This window comes from Gopherus flavomarginatus, chromosome 12, assembly GCF_025201925.1.
Source record: "Gopherus flavomarginatus isolate rGopFla2 chromosome 12, rGopFla2.mat.asm, whole genome shotgun sequence".
NCBI classification, from domain to species: domain Eukaryota; kingdom Metazoa; phylum Chordata; order Testudines; family Testudinidae; genus Gopherus; species Gopherus flavomarginatus.
In genome coordinates, this window is record NC_066628.1 from 21902232 (window position 1) to 21920952 (window position 18721).

At 48.8% G+C, this 18721-nt stretch overlaps 1 protein-coding gene and 1 pseudogene across 1 annotated transcript; both read right to left on the bottom strand.

The window, feature by feature from the left end:
- Positions 1-1467: 1467 nt before the first annotated feature.
- LOC127032560 (olfactory receptor 6F1-like) lies at positions 1468-3212 on the bottom strand (annotated as a pseudogene).
- Positions 1612-17454, bottom strand: LOC127032154 (olfactory receptor 6M1-like). Its single transcript, XM_050919164.1, has 4 exons — positions 17250-17454; positions 15412-15687; positions 2237-2417; positions 1612-2044 (listed from the first exon to the last, which is right to left on the bottom strand). Exons 1-4 carry the CDS (start codon positions 17452-17454, stop codon positions 1612-1614), a joined length of 1095 nt encoding a protein of 364 aa, XP_050775121.1.
- Positions 17455-18721: the final 1267 nt, after the last annotated feature.

Below are 18721 nucleotides of genomic sequence, written 5' to 3' on the forward strand. Positions count from 1 at the left end.
ACAGAGAGACCATTTTTATGTATTTTTCTTTCTTTTATATAAAGCTTTCTTTTTAAGACCTGTTGGAGTTTTTCTTTAGTGGGGAACTTCAGGGAAATTGAGTCTGTACTCACCAGGGAATTGGTGGGAGGAAGAAGTCAGAGGGAAATCTGTGTGTGTTAGATTTACTAGCCTGACTTTGCATTCCCTCTGGGTGAAGAGGGAAGTGCTTTTTGTTCCAGGACTGGAATTAGAGAGGGTGAACTCCCTCTGCTTAGATTCACGGAGGTTGCTTCTGTGTATTGCTTAGGAGCACCTGGAGGAGGGGGGGAAGGGAAAAGAATTATTTCCCTTTGTTGTGAGACTCAAGGGATTTGGGTCTTGGGGTCCCCAGGGAAGGTTTTTGTGGGGACCAGAGTGCCCCAAAACACTCTAATTTTTTGGGTGGTGGCAGCCGTACCAGGTCCAAGCTGGTAACTAAGCTTGGAGGTTTTCATGCTAACCCCCATATTTTGGACGCTAAGGTCCAAATCTGGGACTAAGTTATGACACTTACTCACATGAGTAACACCATTGACTTAAATTTTACCCCATGTGGTTAAAGTTATATACATTGGCTTGGCAGAATTCGATGGGTAACATCAATGTTTACTTTTAAGCATTCTTTTTATTTTGATCCATTTAAATTTTCACAGTTGTGGGAAATTATAGGGGGTGGAGGTGGGAGGAGGAGTTGTCAGGCAATTATTTAATGGCAATAGACATTTAGATTCAAAAAGTTAAGCTTTAAAAGCTATTATAATACAAATTGTCAATATCACATGTCAAACTACCCACACCTAGACCTATGAATATATTTTATTGTTGTTTAGGTTGCAACTGTTAAAGGTGCCTAAGAGTTAGGCCCACAAATCCCATCAAAACTGAATCAGGTTTTGGTGCCTAATTCCTGAAAAATCTGAGGCTGATTTTAGCACCTAAATACCTTTGGCTTCTGGACCATAGAGCCTTGTCAAAATGTTGTAATAGAGCTAGATATATGTCAAATCATGTGAAAGATAAGAAGCTGTGTAATTTGCATCATTGTGTTGACAGATGTGACAAAGTATTATCACAGCTTTCCAGTCATATCCAAGTCTTCTCCAAGTTTTCAGAGAGCCTTATCAACATTTTCTGGATTGTAAGAAAAGTGATGTCAATGCTTGTGAAGCTACATCAAAAGTACTAGAGTGCTAAATGTCAGAAGCAAGCATCTGGGTAAAATGGATAAATATATCACATCAGACTAGTTTATATACACAAACAACGAGGAACTGATCATCACTGAAAATAAGACCCCCTTTCCATCATTCCAGCAGTGTAAAGAGGTCTTTCAGACCTTGCAAATTACAATCACACCCAGTTTAAGGCCCATTTACACTGCCAAAAGAATTCAGAGTTGCCATATTGTAAATGAGACTCAGTCCTGGTAATATAGTTTCCAAATTCTGGGCCAAATTCTGCATTATTATTATTTGATTATATTTAGATATCTCTAAGGATTTATTTAATGTTAGTATGCTTTGATAGTTCACTTGATTTCACATCGCTGGCTGCCTAAATCAATGATATCCAGACCATTGGACAATAAGATCATGTCCTACTGAAAGCCTTTCTCAAGATGTCCTCGACTTCTTTATTCCTTAGAGTGTAAATGAAAGGGTTAAGCAATGATGTCACAATAGTATTGAAGACAGAGACAATTTTGTTCATGTCCAGTGAGTTCTGTTTAGAAGGTTCGACATACAGGAAGATGGCAGAACCGTACAATATAACCACAACGGTGAGATGGGCAGAGCAAGAGGAAAAGGTCTTTTTCCAGCCTTGGGCAGATGGGATTCTCAGGATGGTGGAGATGATGTAAATGTAGGAGACCAGGGTGACTGCACACGAGCCCAGGATGACAATAAAGCAGATAATAATGTACACCATCTCAAAAAGGCGCGTGTCTGTGCAGGAGAGCTCTATCCAAGAATCTATGTCACAGAAGAAATGGTTGATGACCGTAGGGCCACAGAAGGACAACCTGGTGATCAGAAATGCTGGCACAGAAATAGTCAGGAAGCCACCTACCTATGAGCCAATGGCCAACTGAATGAACAAGGTGCTGTTCATGGTGGAGCTATATCGCAATGGTTGGCATATGGACAAATAGCGATCATAGGCAATGATAGCCAGGAGTAGAAATTCAGTGCAGCCTAGGGAGAAAAAAAAGTACATCTGCAGGAGGCAGCTGAGGAAGGAGATGGTTTTGCTTTGGGACATGAGATTGGTAAGAGTCTTGGGGATGGTAGCTGTGGTGTACCAGATCTCCAGGAAGGAGAGATTGCAGAGGAAGCAGTACATAGGGGTGTGGAGGCGACAGCGGGTCCCCACTAAGGATATGATGGTGATATTTCCTGTGAGTGTCAGGAGTATGTGAACAAGAATAGCATGAAGAGTGAGATCTGCAAATAACGAGAGCCAGGGAACCCAAGCAGAATAAATTCCTTCACATTGGTTTGATTTCCCTTCACCATTGGGGCCAGGTGGTGTACCTACCAAAACACATGAAACCATAAAGGGAAAATGAAGAAATACACAGGTGATTTTGTTAGATGCAGGTCATTGTTGACAGACAACAAACTTAGCAGTCACTTATATATCAGGATTCTGAACACAATTTGTATGGTGTAGTGAACATTTAACTTTCAATGAGAGCTGGGAACCCTCAGCATGTTGTCGGCTCAGGGCATTAGACAGATATGGGCAACCATTCACCTACCAAAGCTGGAAACAGAACCCGAGCATCCAGATTCCCAGTTCCTTTTTCTGAGCTACTAGAACACACTCCTCACCCTGACCCTGAAACAGCACCCAAGAGTCCTGGCCTATATTTTCACAAGAGTCTATTGATTTGGGGGTGCCTCTGTTTGTAGATGTCTGCTCCGAGACATTTTTAAGGAAGGGCCTGATTTCTAGTGGGCAATCTGGGCCCCTGACTCTAGCAACAAAAGGACAGTCCACTGTTGTCGCTGTTGATGATGATGGTGATACCCTCGTATTTGACTTATACCTCCTCTGAACCATTGGTAATTGTGATGGTACCACAGACTTCCAGACTCCATTCACCTCTCATTTTGGTCATACTTTATAATAGGGTTCTATTAATAAATAATTGATGCTTTAATAAATGCTTGAGCAATTTGTATTGTTTCCACTCATCAAAATATGTTGCTTATAACCCTGACATAATCATTTGTAAAAACTTTCTATTGAGGCACATATAATCGTCTGGAACATATATTGCTCATGTTTCTAACATACTTGTAATTTTAATTGCTTATAAGAAGGGTTGGAAAAATTCATTTTTTTAAATAATTTCAACAGATAATATCAATGTTTATTTTTAAGCCTTGTTTTTGTATTTATGCACAGTCGTGCAAAAGTATGGGTTTTAAACATTTTTATTTTATTTGTATCAATTAAATTTCCACAGTGCGGGAATTTATAGCAGGGGCAGACAATGTGGAAAGTACATCTGCAGGAGGCAGCTGAGGAAGGAGATGGATTTGCTTTGGGACATGAGATTGGTAAGAGTCTTGGGGATGGTAGCTGTGGTGTACCAGATTTCCAGGAAGGAGATATTGTAATAGAGCTAGATATATGTCAAATCATGTGAAAGATAAGAACCTGTGTAATTTGCATCATTGTGTTGACAGATGTGACAAAGTATTATCACAGCTTTCCAGTCACATCCAATAATTAAATAATTATTCAATGACCATACTTGATGAGATTGAAACATTTAAAGCTTTATAACTGTTAAAACACAAACTGTCAATATCATGTGTCAAAATACACAGAGTAAATAGTTTTTATTCAAACCCTAATAAGTTCTCAAGCAGCATTTGCCTTATTTTGGCTACCTATGAATTTCAATTATTATCAATGAAAATATTTTTTCATCGGTTTGTGTGTGTATGGTGAAATAGAATTTATTGACATTTCCCGATAAAAATCTAAGCCGTCCAACCCTGTTTAGAAAGCATTTGTATATAGTGCCCCAATACAAAGCGTGACCCCATTTTATTCAGTTTAATGGGCTCCTCTGCAAACTGCACTGTCTTTAGTGTAACTGACGTGAACTTAATAAATAATTATGTTGATGGTACACAAGATGGAATGGATTCCATTTCCTTCTTTCTGAAATGTGCTGACTACAGAGCTTTTTCATTCTCTCTTTTATTTCTTCTTGTCAAAAACTTATTTTTTCTCTCTCAAAACATCAGATCTGATTTGAACTAAATACAGGGGAAGACTGATTTATTTTGGAAAGTGGAGAGTCTGCATTATTTGCAACACTACAGTTATTCTGCAAGACAGCAAGAAGATGAAACTGATCAGAAACTGACTATAAACACAAGGGAAATTGTTTAATCTATTTTTATACTGTAGTGTGAACACAATGCAGAAGCACAGGATGGCATTCTCAAAGATGATTGAGGGAATTAGGCATCCACATATATTGCATTCCAGTGGGATTTGTTCATCTAACTCCTTTAGACTCTGGTGAAAATCCTAGCTTAAAAAAACCTGGCACAAACAATGAAAAGAAAATCAGAATGCAAAATTTGTTCTGTTTAAGGAATCTAGACTAGTATTAATTTGAATGTTAGGAATAAAAATAAGAAGAAAACGTTCTGATTTCAATTAAACTTGTGTAAATCCTACGTATTCTGGTAAGATATTCAAATACTTTTCAAAACATACTCAGTATGTTGGATCTGTGGATGTATATCCAGAATTGGGAAAAAAAATGATATCACATCAGATGTAGAAGAAACTGATCTCTGAACATGGAGAGAAAACCAATACAGTTATTATTTTTCTTTTAAAAAAGCAGACACTAATGCTGTTTCTCTAACACACACTCTTTGAAACTTGTCAAAAGTTTCTAGCTCTCAGCCTGCCCTAATGGAGTCAACCATCAACTATCCTTAAGAGATTGTTTGCATATCTCCTTATATACTTATAATTGAAAATGAATGATCTATATCTTGTATGCTGCTGTCTTCTTAATTGCTCTGCTCGGGCAAAACAAAGGCGTTTGCCTCAGGGAGGCTTATTTCATCTGTTCAGAGGCAGTCCTGGGACATGATCTTCAGAGAAATCCACAGACTTTCTCAGAAACTTTGAGTGCATTGCTTGTGGGGTCATTAAATAAATAACTCAAGGACCAGTCCTCAAATTTCTACATCCCCATGTGGGTTTTGTAAACTCGTACACCTACCTTCATAGAGTTACTCTGCACTGAATTCTGAACAACTTTCACATGCTCATGCCTTGTGTCAAATCTCCATCCATTATTCTTGGATCTTATCCCAAAAAGAGTTGGCTGAACAACAGAGCACAATGAGACATATTCTTCTGCTAGCCAAAGAATAACAATAATACTTAGCTCTTATGCGGCTCTTTAAGAACATAAGAACATAAGAATGGCCATACTAGGTCAGGCCAAAGGTCCATCCAGCCCAGTATCCTGTCTGCCAACAGCGGCCAATGCCAGGTGCCCCAGAGGGAGTGAACTGAACACGTAATAATGAATTAATCTCTCTCCTGCTATCCATCTCCACCGTCTGACAAACGGAGGCAAGGGCCACCATTCCTTACCCATCCTGGCTAATCGCCATTAATGGACTTAACCTCCATGAATTTATCTAGTTCTCTTTTAAACCCTGTTATAGTCCTAGCCTTCATAACCTCCTCAGACGAGGAGTTCCACAGGTTGACTGTGCACTTTAAATCAGTAGATCTCAAAGCACTTTACCAAGGAGCATTATCCCCCTTTTACAGGTGGGAAACTGAGGCACAGAAAGGGGAAGATTTACACCAGGTGTTTGAGATGGGACTCAGCTCCACTCACTCCAGTGGAGTTACTCTTGATTTACACTGGGGTGAGTGAGAGGAGAATCAGGTTCACTGACATCAGTGATTCATAGATTTTAAACATGAAGGCACCATTATGATCATCTCTTCTGACTTCCTGGATAACCCCAACCAGGGAATTTCACCCAATGATTCCCTCAGCAAACCCATAATTTGTGTCTGAGCTACAGCATCTCTTTTGAAGGAAACATCCAGTCTTTATTTAAAGACTTCATGTGATGGAGAACTCAACACACCCTTGATAAGTAGTTCCAATGGTTAGTTACTCCTATGCTGAAAAAGTTGCTTCTTATTTCCAGGCTGAATTGGATCTCATTCTGCTTTTATCTGCTAGATAAAGGACACCTCGACTATCAGGAATCTTCTTCTTTTGCAGGTGCTTAGGGCCAGATTGTTAAAGGTATTTAGGCATCTAAAAATGCAGTTAGGCACCTAGTGGAATTCTCAAAAGTGTCTAGACAAATTAGGTGCTTATCTCCCATTGAAGTCAATGGCAGTGAGGTGATTTTTAAAGCTACACTACATGTCTATCTGCATCTTTAGGCACCTAAATCCCTATAAAAATCTGACCACTATAGGCCATGTTCAAGCCACGTCTTAAGCTCTTTGGTAACTTAATAGATTGAACTTCAAGGAATAACTCTTGCTTTACACTAAGACTGTAACAACATAAGAACAGCCATACTGGGTCAGACCAATGGTCCATCTAGCTCACTATCCTGTCTTCAGACAGTGGACAATGCAGGATACTTCAGAGGGAATGAACAGAGCAGGGCAGTTATCAAATGATCCATTGCCTGTCATCCAGTCCCAGGATCTGGCAGACCAGCAATTTTAATATTATCCCACCTAGAGTCATGGGCATTCTTTACTGCCTTATGCTTAGGTCTCGGAAAGAGAAGTCATCTCCAGCGAATAAAGGATCCTCCAGCTTCAGATCTTGACTATTTAGGTAAACTAAATAGTTATTGTTATTTTACTAGATTCTACCATGATATACTAAATCCTCAACTGGGGTAAATAGGTGGACAGTCCCATTCACTTCTTGGATTGGTGCCAATTTGTGCCTACAGAGAAATAGGCCCAGCATTCTTAGCGGTGCTTTGATGTATAAACCAGCTGAGGACTCTATATTATATTTTTGAGTGAGTATTTTTGACCTCGGGTGTACAGTGGAGCTAGATTCTGCTATGATTTGCACCATTGTCAAAACAGAGGACTCCCACCGCTTGCCCAATAAATCAATCTACCCACTTGATTTAGCATTTGGGCGGCTCTTCTAGGAAGCCCATCTAGTTTAGTGATTGCAGTGCTATATAAACTGAAGCTAGAAGTTTCAAAGGGGACTAAGCCAATGGGAACTGGGCACTTATCTCCTTTTGACTCATTTAAAGTTGCAACCTAAAAAAATCAAAATTAAGTTGCATTTGATTTATTAATAGTGGGTTGGGTTCTTCTCTCATATAGAACCAAATAAGCAAGTAGATTACTCATGATTAGGTTGTGGAAACTCCAGTGGAATTCTTCCCAATTTAAACCAACATAGCTCCATTCCCTTCAGAAGAGCTACTCCTCATTTACATGGAAAGGAGAATCATGCCTATTGGTTTCAGCACAGTAGCTTGTGATTTAGGCCAGTGACAATATGATGAGAATGAGACTCAATGTACTAGGGGCTCATGAGAAATGACAGATTAGACAATTGAGGCCTTCCCCGCATCCACCCAAAATGAAGAGCACAGACTCTTGGCAGAAACTTGACTGGACTTTGGTTCAGTAAAGTCAATGGGCTATCATGACCCAAGTAACAATATTGCCCCAGAAAGCTGGGATTTTTAAAGGGGCCTAAGGAAGTTAGTTGCTCAAGTCCCACTGAAAACCTAACTCCTATAGGCTCCTTTGAATATACCAGCCTAAGTGCGCACTAAGCAAATAATGAATGAGAAGAAAATAAATAACGAATAAGGACTGAGTACACACCAAGTAAACTTTCTCTTTACCTCAAAGTTTCCCCACACTGCATGCTTTTTTTGGCGGCATGTAGAGTACAGAAATGGGCAGCCCTCTAGCAGGGGAATAAATCACAGTGTAGATGGTGAGGCACAGCTTAATGGAGTGAAGACACTCCTGAAGCCTCTTTGTGTATTCTCAAGTTCAAACCCCACACATCTCTATTCACCCAAGGAGTGCTGTCTACACTGCTATTTTCAGATGTGTTGTGTCCTGCTGCCTCCCCACTACTGAAGGGTGGGGAAGGGGCAGTGTAGCCATGCAGACTCATCCCTGCAGCACCTCCCGCTGTTCTCTCAGGGAATTAACTTGATTTCCAGTTCCGAGTACCCTCTGAAGGCCAGTGATCCACCTTACTGTTGGTGTTAGCCCCCGTGTCCCTCCCTGGACCAGGTGCCCCTTTTACCTGGGGTGCTGCCCCTTGACAGTAACTCCTTTCTGTCAGGGTCTCCCCATCCCAGGGGAACCCCCACCCACTATCCCCACTTCGCCTCAGTAACAGGCTACTGCCAGTCATCGTCTAGCCCCCGCACCCTGGGGCAGACTGCAGTATCAGCCACTCATCACTGGCAAGGCTGGGTTTGGAAATGCTGCCTTGGCCTATGCCTGGGCTGCCCTCTGCAACCCACAGTGCCTATTGGCCTTGTGCTAGGCTGCTGCCTGGGTCTTTCCAGGCTGGAGCATCCCCAGATCCTCTGTCTTTCCCCAGACCTGCTCCACTCAGGTTCTCTGGCTCCCTGCAGCCAGGCCCTTCTCCCTCTACAGGCAGAGGTAGACTGTTTGTTCCTGGTGCCCTGGCCTTTTTATACAGGCCAGCTGTGGCCTGATTAGAGCATGGCCGAGCTGCGGCGGCTTCACCAATCAACCCAGCTTTTAGAGCTGCAGCTTTCAAGCCCTCCCAGGCAGGAGCAGTGGTCCACCCTGCTACAGGCAGCTATACTGTATAATGGGCACTAGGGGCAGCAGAGGGTAGGGGCAGGGAAGGGGCGGCTATACTATGTAATGGGCATTAGGGGCAGCAGAGAATGGGGGCAGGGAAGGGCTATACTTTATAATGGGCACTAGGGGTAGCAGAGGGTGGGGGTGGGGAAGGGGCGGCTATACTGTATAATAGGCACTAGGGGCAGCAGAGGGTGGGGGCGGTAGGGGCGGCTATACTGTATAAGGGGGAATAGGGGCAGCAGAGGGTGGGGGCAGGGAAGGGTTGACTATACTGTATAATGGGTACTAGGGGCAGCAGAGGGTAGGGGCGGGGAAGGGGCGGCTATACTGTATAATGGGCACTACAGGCAGCTGAGGGTGGGGGGGGGGAAGGGATGGCTATACTGTATAATGGACATTAGGGGCAGCAGAGAGTGGGGGCAGGGAAGGGACAACTATACTGTATAATGGACACTTGGGGCAGCAGAGAGTGGGGGTGGGGAAGGGGTGGCTATACTGTATAATGGGCACTAAGGGCAGCAGAGGGTGGGGGCAGAGAATGGGTGGCTACACTGTATAATGGGCATTAGGGGGAGCAGTGGAGCTTGTATCCCCAGTGAGCTAATAGTCACTTTATCTAACTGTCTATCCATCCAATTGTCCATCTAACTCTCCATCTGTATATTCATCTGTCCATCCACCTATTTTTTTTTCTGTCTATCTGTCCATCAGGATGTTTCATTCTTCCTCCTTTCACTATTTGTCCATCCAATTATCTATTATTGTCAGATGCTACCAGTGTGGTGCTCTGCTCTGTTCAATGTTGATAACAGTCTGCTCTGTGCGTGTGTTCCCCCTGTGTGCTGCCCCGGCTCTGCAGATAGCTGACACTGCAGACTCCGAGAGAACCCCAATGACCAAACTCCGATAAGGTATGAAGGGACTCGGCCAGGTTAATGTCAAATGAAGCACAGTAATAGTTTCTCGCAGGCTCTACAGAACATACTACGAATATGTGCCCCCTGACAATACACCGGCTCAGTCAGTGGAGGGACTCTCCACTGTCCCGTAGGCCAGACAAAGATGTCCACTCAGGAATGCATTCTTATACAAAGGTACAAACAGGTTACGCATCACTGAACGCAGTGAGGTACAGCCCTTCTACGCATTAGGGTGCTGCCTATCTCTTGGTACAGGATGGTTCAAACAAATAAGTCTATCCATCATATTGTCTATTCACCATATTGTCCTTTTGACCCTGTCTTTACGCTGGGTCTGCCTGTTCCTTGTTATCTCTGTGGGATGTGCTCGTATCAGGCTGTTCTGGTGCCGTCCTGGCACACATTCTCTAACAGCTTCCTCTTGCCAACTTCTGTGAGAAGGGCCTGCCTCTGGCTCACAGCCTAACTTTGCTTTATGTTAGCAAAGTCTTGGCCATTACTTCAGTTCAGGCCTCAGCCTCATACCGGGCCTCTGATACCAAAGGTTTATGTCTCTGGGCCTCATATTACTACACATATCATTGGTCTGTCTAACTGCCCGCCTCTACATCTGTGAATCTGCCTTGCAAGCCATTCATCTGCCTAATCACTCTCTGCTTGCCTGGCTAATTTATTTTTTGTTTTTACATTTCTATCTATCTATCTATTATCACTAATGGACCCCTCTGTGGAAAGTGGACTTCAGTGGGAAGCAGCTGTTGAGGGGGTACATGTTACAGTCATAGGCATTAATTTCACTTTAAAGTTATATCCTGATTTTTGGAAACTAAGGAATATTCCTTCTCATTCTGTGTGCTGCTAATTTCACAGGCAAAGCAGGTGGGAATTGGAGCTGACAAGAAGCTCACAGTGTGAATGTAACACTCTGACAAGGGCAGAATTGGCAAGAGGATAGACCTTAACGAGCTATCTCAGTCCCTGGTAGTTGATCAGACAAGTGGCAATGAAAATTCTGCCCATAGGGTATAAGATATTTGACCTTAAGGATGCAGCTATTTCTATATGTCCGATTACAGAACTGGAGTGATGGTTCCCCAGCCTGAAGGAACCCTGATCAATTTCATTTGCAGCATGTTAATTTCACTGATGCTTTGCTTAGGATAAAAATACTAATTTAAAAAACAAAACAAAACAAAAAAACCTGTTTCACTGTGTGCTCATTAAAAACATCCCTGTTAGCAACATAGCAACTAAAACAGTCTCTCCAATTGGCTATGTAGCACCTGTGACTCTGTAGAGATTTAGAGGAGGACAAATGGGTCATTATAACTTCACATGCCTTAATCGAGAGTCTGAGAAATATCAGTTTAGACCTGGATGCTGCCTGGGGATCTGAGAAATCTCTCAGGGAATCAAGGGCCAGTGGCAGAAGCAAAGTTACTCTCATTTTAATAGGTCCCAGTGAGGTCCATTAGAATGGAAATATTGGGAAATGCAGGTCTCAGTGGCAATCTCATCAAGGCTGATTAGAAAAGAAAGTCAGAGGCATTGATTGAAGTTTAACAAAGGAAGGGAAGGGTTTGTTCCTATGTCAAATAGATCCCTATGGGTAAAGTGAATGGGATCAAACTGTTCATTCCCAGTCCCTGTGAAAGGTGATCCCTTCCTTCATCAATTCCATCAGACTCCTAGGTAGTGAGGGAATGTAAGCGGAGGTGGTGGTGGGGGGAGTTTGCAGTGAAACTGACATGTAAACAAACCTCAGATTCCCACTAGGTTAGCAAAGGCAGCCCAGCCCAGGGGCAGGTAGCAAAAGGTAATTCCAGGTTTCTAGGCCTCAGTGACAGAGATCAGCCAATGCACCAGGGTTGTGACAGGCTTTACTGTGCTGTCTACAACCCCTAGTTCTGCCGATGCCCTCAGTCCTAACCCACACCTCCACCTCTACTCCCCACCCCCAATATTCCATCTCTGGATTCCCCCACACACAAAGCTCTGTGTGTGCACACCCATCCTGACCCGCAGTCCCCCTTACTATCCGAGCCCTGGGCTCCCCGCAACACACAACTCCGTTCATATGTTCAACCCTGATCTGCAGCACCCTGGGCTCCCCCTGTGATGGAATGCTAAACTGCATTGTACTGCTCAGCTGGGATGTTGCCCTGTGTGTGAAATAACTTGTTTAAGCTGACCTCAGCCATATCTGGCAGAGCATTGAAGGATCTTACAGTGAGCACACCTGGTGTGTGCCTTGCTCTGAAGGAAGCTCTGTAGCCAGCTGTACCTATTGGGATTCCGGGAACTGGGCAGGAGGAAGCCCGCCCATTGGTAACAGACCCCCACCCAGCCTAAGGGAAGATCTACAGGACCTCAGAACCCCACTGATTTCAGGGGAAAAATAATAAAAGAACAGGGGAAGGAGTGCAGTCAGAGGGTCATAAGAAGGGAGCCTGATGGGGACACCGAGCAGAGAATCCCAGACAGCGCCCACTGCTCCTCAAAGGCATCAAGGGAGCCAGTGGACGCCGCCTAGAGGAACTCCGCCCAGATACATGAACGGACTAAGAATCGGAAACAAGCCCCACAGTCACAGAAGTCTCTACTGGCCAACCTCCTCTCCCTGGTTGTGTAGATGGTCATTTTTGCCAGGGCAAGGAGGAGGTTGACCAGGAGGTCCCATGACTTTGTGGGGCAAGGATAGGGAGTGCATAAGGAAGGAGGTGAGGGGAAAAGTGCAGCCAGAAATGTAAGAGGATATTGGTGAGGAGCCGGCATAGGGGCTGCAACCTGGTGCACTCCAAGTACACGTGCACCAAGGTCTCTCTCACGCTGCAGAAGGGGCAGGTGTCTGGGACAGGGGTAAACCGCGCCATATACACGCCTGTGCTCATGGCCCCATGAAGGAGCTGCCAACTGATATCCGCGGCGGGCCTCGGGACCAGGGTAGAGTATAAACTGGCCCACTGGGGCTCCTCACCCTCCAGAGGTTGCAGAATATCCCTCCACTTTGTGTCAAGGCGGGACACGAGGGTGAGGAAGTGAAGGATGTGCAGCACGAGCATGTAGAGATGCTTCCTTGGCGCGGTTTGGAAGAGGACTGGTTGCAGATCGTGCAGTCGGCTTGTGGAGAAGGGGGAGGGGGGCTGGTCAGGTCCACGGGGCAGGGGTCCGATGAAAAGGTCCAGAGGGCTTGGGGTGGTGGGTGGCAGGGCGTGTCCTCCCGCAGGTTCCGGTTGAGGTAGGCCTGAGCAGCGGGCAGCAAAACGGCCTCCACCTCCTGGAGTACGAGCCGGGGAGTACAAGGTCTGGAGAGCCCCATATGGGGAGTGAGTGTCAGGGGAGCCAGCCAGTCTCCCCGGTCGCAGTCCAGGAGGTCTCCGACCCTGGTAGCTTCTGCCAGGATCAACCTCTGGTGCACCGCGGGGGACTCCGCCACCTGCACACAGAGCTGCGAGTTGTGTAGCAGGGGCTCCGCTAGGAGATCTGCCCCCTCGGGCGCCACCACGGACCTAGATGCAGAGAACAGCTTCCAGGTCCAGAGGAGGTCCTGGTAGAAGACCGGCAGCCCGGAGAGGTTTCGCAGAAGACCCCTCGGTTCGAGATAAAGGAGCTGCCGGTCGTAGCGGAGCCCTCAGAAGTGGCGCAGGAAGGCGTGCGCCAGGGCTCTCCACGCTGGACTACCCGCACCATAAAGAAGCCTCTGCAGTGCCTGGAGGCAGAAGACGTGCACCTGAGTGTGCAGGCACTTCAGGCCCTGCCCTCCCTCCTCCAAGGGCAGGTGGAGTACCCCTGCAGGGACCCAGTGCAGTCCTGGCCAAAAGAACTCCAGAACCACCTTTCAGAGGTTGGCCAGGAAGCCCGGGGTTGGGACCAGGGTGTTGAGCCGGTACCAGAGCATGGACAGGACTCGTTGATTGAGCACCAGTGCCCTCCCTCGAAGGGAAAGGCACCGGAGGAGTCCTGTCCATTTCCGGAGCCGCTCCACCACCCTGCCCTGCAAACCTTGCCAGTTCTCCGGCGGAGAAAGATGTGTGGCAGAAAGGTAAACGCTGAGATAGAGCAGCGGACCCAGATGGCCTGAAGCACGGGGGGGAAGGAGCTCGCCTGCCACCCATCCTCGACCATCAGGCCAGAGCTCTTGACCGAGTTGAGCCGGGTGGAGGAGGCCGCGGAGTACATCGCCTGGCAGGCCTCCACCCGCGCCAAGTCGCCCGGGTCCTGGACCACGAGGAGCACATCGTTGGCGTACGCCGACAGGACCAGCCCCAGCTCTGGCTCAACCTCCTGCAGAGGAGAAAGAGGAAGGGCTGGATGGCCAGAGAGTACAGTTGGCCCGAGAGGGGACACCCCTGCTGCACTCCCCTCTCAAAGCTGACCGGCTCGGTCAGGGTGCAGTTGAGCCTGACCAGACACTCTGCGGAAACATACAGCACCTGGAGAAAACCCACAGACTGGGACCCAAAACCTAACGCTTGCAGCATGCCCAGGAGATACCTGTGGTCCACCCTGTTGAACACCTTCTCCTGATCCAGGGACAGGAGGGCGAACGACAGATCATCCCTGCAAAAAGCTCCAGGAGATCCCAGACCAGATAGAGATTATCAAAGATGCTACAGCCTGGAACGATGTAGGTCTGGTCTGGGTGGATCACATCCTCCAGCACGGACCCCAGCCGCAGCGAGATGGCTTTGGTGACGCTTTTGTAGTCTGTGCCGAGCAGTGGGATGGGACGCCAATTCCGTAAATCGCGGAGGTCCCCCTTCTTCCGTCAATAAGGCGAGCACAGCTCAGCTGCATGAGAGAGGGAGGACCCCGCCCTGCAAGGACTCGGCCCAGACGCTGGCCAGGTCCGGGCCAAGGACGTCCCAGAACACGCGGTAGAACTCCATGGTCAGCCCGTCCATGCCCAGAGACTTGTTGGTGGGCGTGCGACAGAGGGCTTCCGAGAACTCAGCCAGAGAGAGAGGCAGCTCTAGTCGGTCTCGGTCGCCCGTGCTGAGCGTCAGGAGCCCGTCCCAAAGCACTCTGCAAGCAGCAGGATCAGTTGGCTCCGGGGAGAAAAGGTGCATGTAGAAGGGCTGGGCCCTCTTGCACATCTCCACCGGATCGGTGAGGGGGGTGCCGTCCTCTGCTAGAAGGCAGGTGACGTGCTTCTTGGCCCCCCTCCTTTTCTCCAGGGCATAGGAGAAGCGGGAGCTGTGATCTATCTCCCGAAAGAGGCGGATGCAGGAACGAACAAAGGCGCCATGAGCCCGATGGTCTTCAAAGACCCGGAGCTCCTCCCGCTTCTCCCGGCATGCTCCGCAAAGGGATGGATCCTCAGGGCTGGCGGTCAGACGCCTCTCCAGCTCTAAGACCTCCCGTTCCAACTGCCCTATCACCGCATCCCTCCGTCTGCTGACGCCCCGGGTGTAGTCACAGCAGAAGAGCCGGGCGCGCACCTTCCCCACATCCCACCAGCGTCGTGCCGAGAGAAAGGCACGCCGCTGCCCTCGCCAGGCCAGCCAGAACTCCCGGAAGGACACCACATAGCCCGCATCCTCCAGCAAGTTGTTATTGAAGTGCCAATAGGCCGGCCCCAGTCTCTCCGCACTGAGAGAGGCCATCACAGTGACAAGGCGGTGATCTGAAAAAGGGGCTGGCCGGACGATGGAGGACTGGACCCGTAAAAGGTGGAAGCGTGACATGCAGATGCTGTCCAACCGGGAGTGGCATGACCGACGGGTTCCCACCTGGACATAGGTGAATGTGGAGACATCGTCTGGGTGGTCGTCGCGCCAGACGTCCACCAGAGAGTGATGGTTGACCATCTCCCGGAGGACTTCCGCGGCAGCCGGGCTCTGCTCGGTCCCCGAGCGGTCCCACTCCTCTAGGACGATGTTGAAGTCCCCGCCCAGGACCAGGCACTCACGAGGATCCAAGGAGCCGAGGAAGGCGGACACCTGCTGACAGAATGGCAGCCTCTCCAGGGCCGATGTCGGGGCATAGACGTTCACGAGATTGACCATGAGCCCCTCCATGCAGACCTGGAGGTGCAGCAGGCAACCCAGCAGAGCCTCGGCGACCCCCAGCACCTCCAGCTGTAGGTCGGGGGAGAACAGGGTAGCCACTCCAGCCCTATGGGCGATGAGATGGCTGAAGTAGACCCTGTTCCCCTACTCCAGCAGCCAGCTGGCTTCGGCGACCGGATCCGTGTGGATCTCCTGCAGGAAAACTACAGAGTACCCCCCCTCCTGAAGGAAGGAGAGCACCTGTCTCCTGCGGAAACCCACCCTACAGCTCCGAGTGTTCAAGGTAGCAAAGGTGATGAGTGCCATGAGGAGGGCTGGGGGGGATCCTCGCCAGCAGGGGTGCTCATGGCCCCAGTTGGGCCACACAGCAAATCGTGACCCACCCTGAAGGTGAGCAAGGAGTCACGGAAACTGCGGACCCGGTGATAAGTCGCGGCACCCTGCTTCCCTGTCCTCTTGCCCTCCCCCATGAGGGCCCTCGGCCCGGAGGATCTTGTGGAAATCCCCTCATTGCTGGAGAGCAAGCGCTACCTTGTTGCGAGAGCCCCTGATGTCTTCCAGGAACTCCCGCAGCAACTCTCGCAGCATATTAGGGGGTGGGGTCACTGGCCTCTGGTGATCCACCAGCGGGGCCTCTGGCACAGCCCGTGGCCAACTGGGACAGGCAGGCAAGGGGCGGACCCGCAACGTGGCACCTGATAGGCCGGCGCCACATGGTCTGCCTCAGACCCTGGCTCAACGGGGGACGGCGGAGGGAAGAGTGCAGCCCCTAGGGGGTCGGAACTGTGAAACGTAAAGGCTGCTCCCTGGGGGTCACCCTCTGGGAAAGGGAAGGAGACAGCCCCAGAGGTGGCAATAACATTGTGGGAGGTGGAGGGAATAGGGATGGGGTCAGGAGTAAGGTCAAGGCTGGGGTCAGGATGAGGGACATAGATGGGACCCTGGGCTACAGGAGCTGAACTGTCAGGAGGCGGCTCCTCACGGCCAGGTGCGGGGGTTTGAGGGGTAGGGAGGGGGTCCCCAGTGACACCGGGCTCAGGCTCAACCGCAGGGAGGGCAGCCTTGGTGGTGAGGGATGCAGAACCCTCAGTAGGTCCCCCACCCGGGAATGAAATCGGTTGCCCCATGCCACCGAGGAATACTCCTGGTAGCTCGCCTCCCGGCTGCGAGGCACCGGCTGTCGCCTCAACAGGCTTGGCGGTCGTCAGTGGGGTGCCATCCGTGGCCGGGCAGGTGAAAGAGTCCAGGGGGCCCCCGGAGGCTGGAGCAGACTCAGCAGTTGGGGCGATGGAACACGGGGAGGGGGAATCCGGGGTGAGGTCTGCTAGGTCAAGGCCCGCTGACAGAGGGTCGTCCTCCCCCTGGGTAACTGGGGTCAGACCCAGGGCCTCGATCTCCTCAAAGATGGAGGGGAGCTCACCGCCCACCACCCCGGGGTCGTCCCCACTCTCACCCGAGGTGCTGCTCACTGCGGGTGTTGCAGGGGGCACAAGTGGAACGGGGATAGGAGGGGCCTCATGTGGGGCCTCCCCCGGGAAGGACTGCGGAGGAGGAATGGTGGTACTCTCCAGTACTGCCATGTCTTCCCCAGCTGGAACTGGATTACGAACCGATCCCACGGGCATGGCGGAAGGCTCGGTGTCTGCAACCCCTCCACCATTAACAGTGCTCCTGAAGGGATGGACCATGACACAAATATACCCAAGTTCAGGGTCCACATAAATCCTTTAACTCCAGCTTCTATTTAGTAACTTAAGAAGCTGCTAAATGGAAAGGATACTCATGTGATCAAATTCAGTAACAGTATGACCCAGTCTGAGGAACAGCTACCAGAGTGATTTAATTCATGATGACAATCAATAGGTCATATGAGGTTAGAGGCAGGATTTACAGTTTTTTAATTAATGATATTAGTTGTATTAGCTCTGTTTTGTCTCTTACAATTTTTAATGCAAAACTGTACACTTCTTCTTGAAGCACTATCGGCAGCTACATAGATGAACATTTCCAATGAAGGTTAATCAGATAAGGGCAAATGGGGGAAATGTTGCCACATGGACCGAAAGGCTAAGCATTTCTCATGGCTGTGCTAAACAATTGACAAACAAGACTCCCATTAATCTTTGCGATGTTAGGATAAGAGAGACAATAAAGAATCGTTAGCAAGCAGATATTCCATGGCTTATAGAAAGGAAAATATATCTAAAAGTCATGACCTATTTTTAAGCTGTTTTGTGCTTTGTGATTGTCTGTGCTATGTGACTAACAAGTTCGAAAATTATAATCAAAACCAAAGGAGTGAGTCTTGCTGGAGCATAGGATGTTCCAACTGCAAAGGGCCAAACAAGGCTGGTGCAACCATTTAGGCAAATTAGGCGGCTGCCTAGGGCACCTAGTGGTTGGGGGACCTAAAAGTCCCCTCAGGTGAGGAGGTGGAGTGGAGGTGAGCTGGGCGGGGAGGCGCGTGAGGGGGGCAAGCGGGGAGGGTTGCCCGCAGTAATGGGGGGTGCGCACAGGGGAACGGCTCCCCGCCCCAGCTCACCTCCACTCTGCCTCCTCCACTGAGCACACAGCCCAGCAATAAGTCTCCTCCAATCAGCTCCACAAGCCTGGGCGGGGAGGAGAATTAGAGCAGCGCCGGCATGCTCAGTGGAGGAGGCGGAGCTGAGATGAGCTGGGGCGGGCTACCTAAGCAGGGTTCGCTGCCGTGGCGGGGAGGGGAAGTCTCCCTGGATGGGGTTAGTTGCCGTGGGGGGACGTGGGGGGGAGAAGGGTTATCTGTTGGGGTGGGGGGGTAGCTGCTGCAGTGGGGCTCCCCGGGTCGGATGCTGAGTTATCTGCTGGGGGAGGCAGGGTTAGCTGGGTGGGGGGTGCAAGGTGGAAGTTTCACCT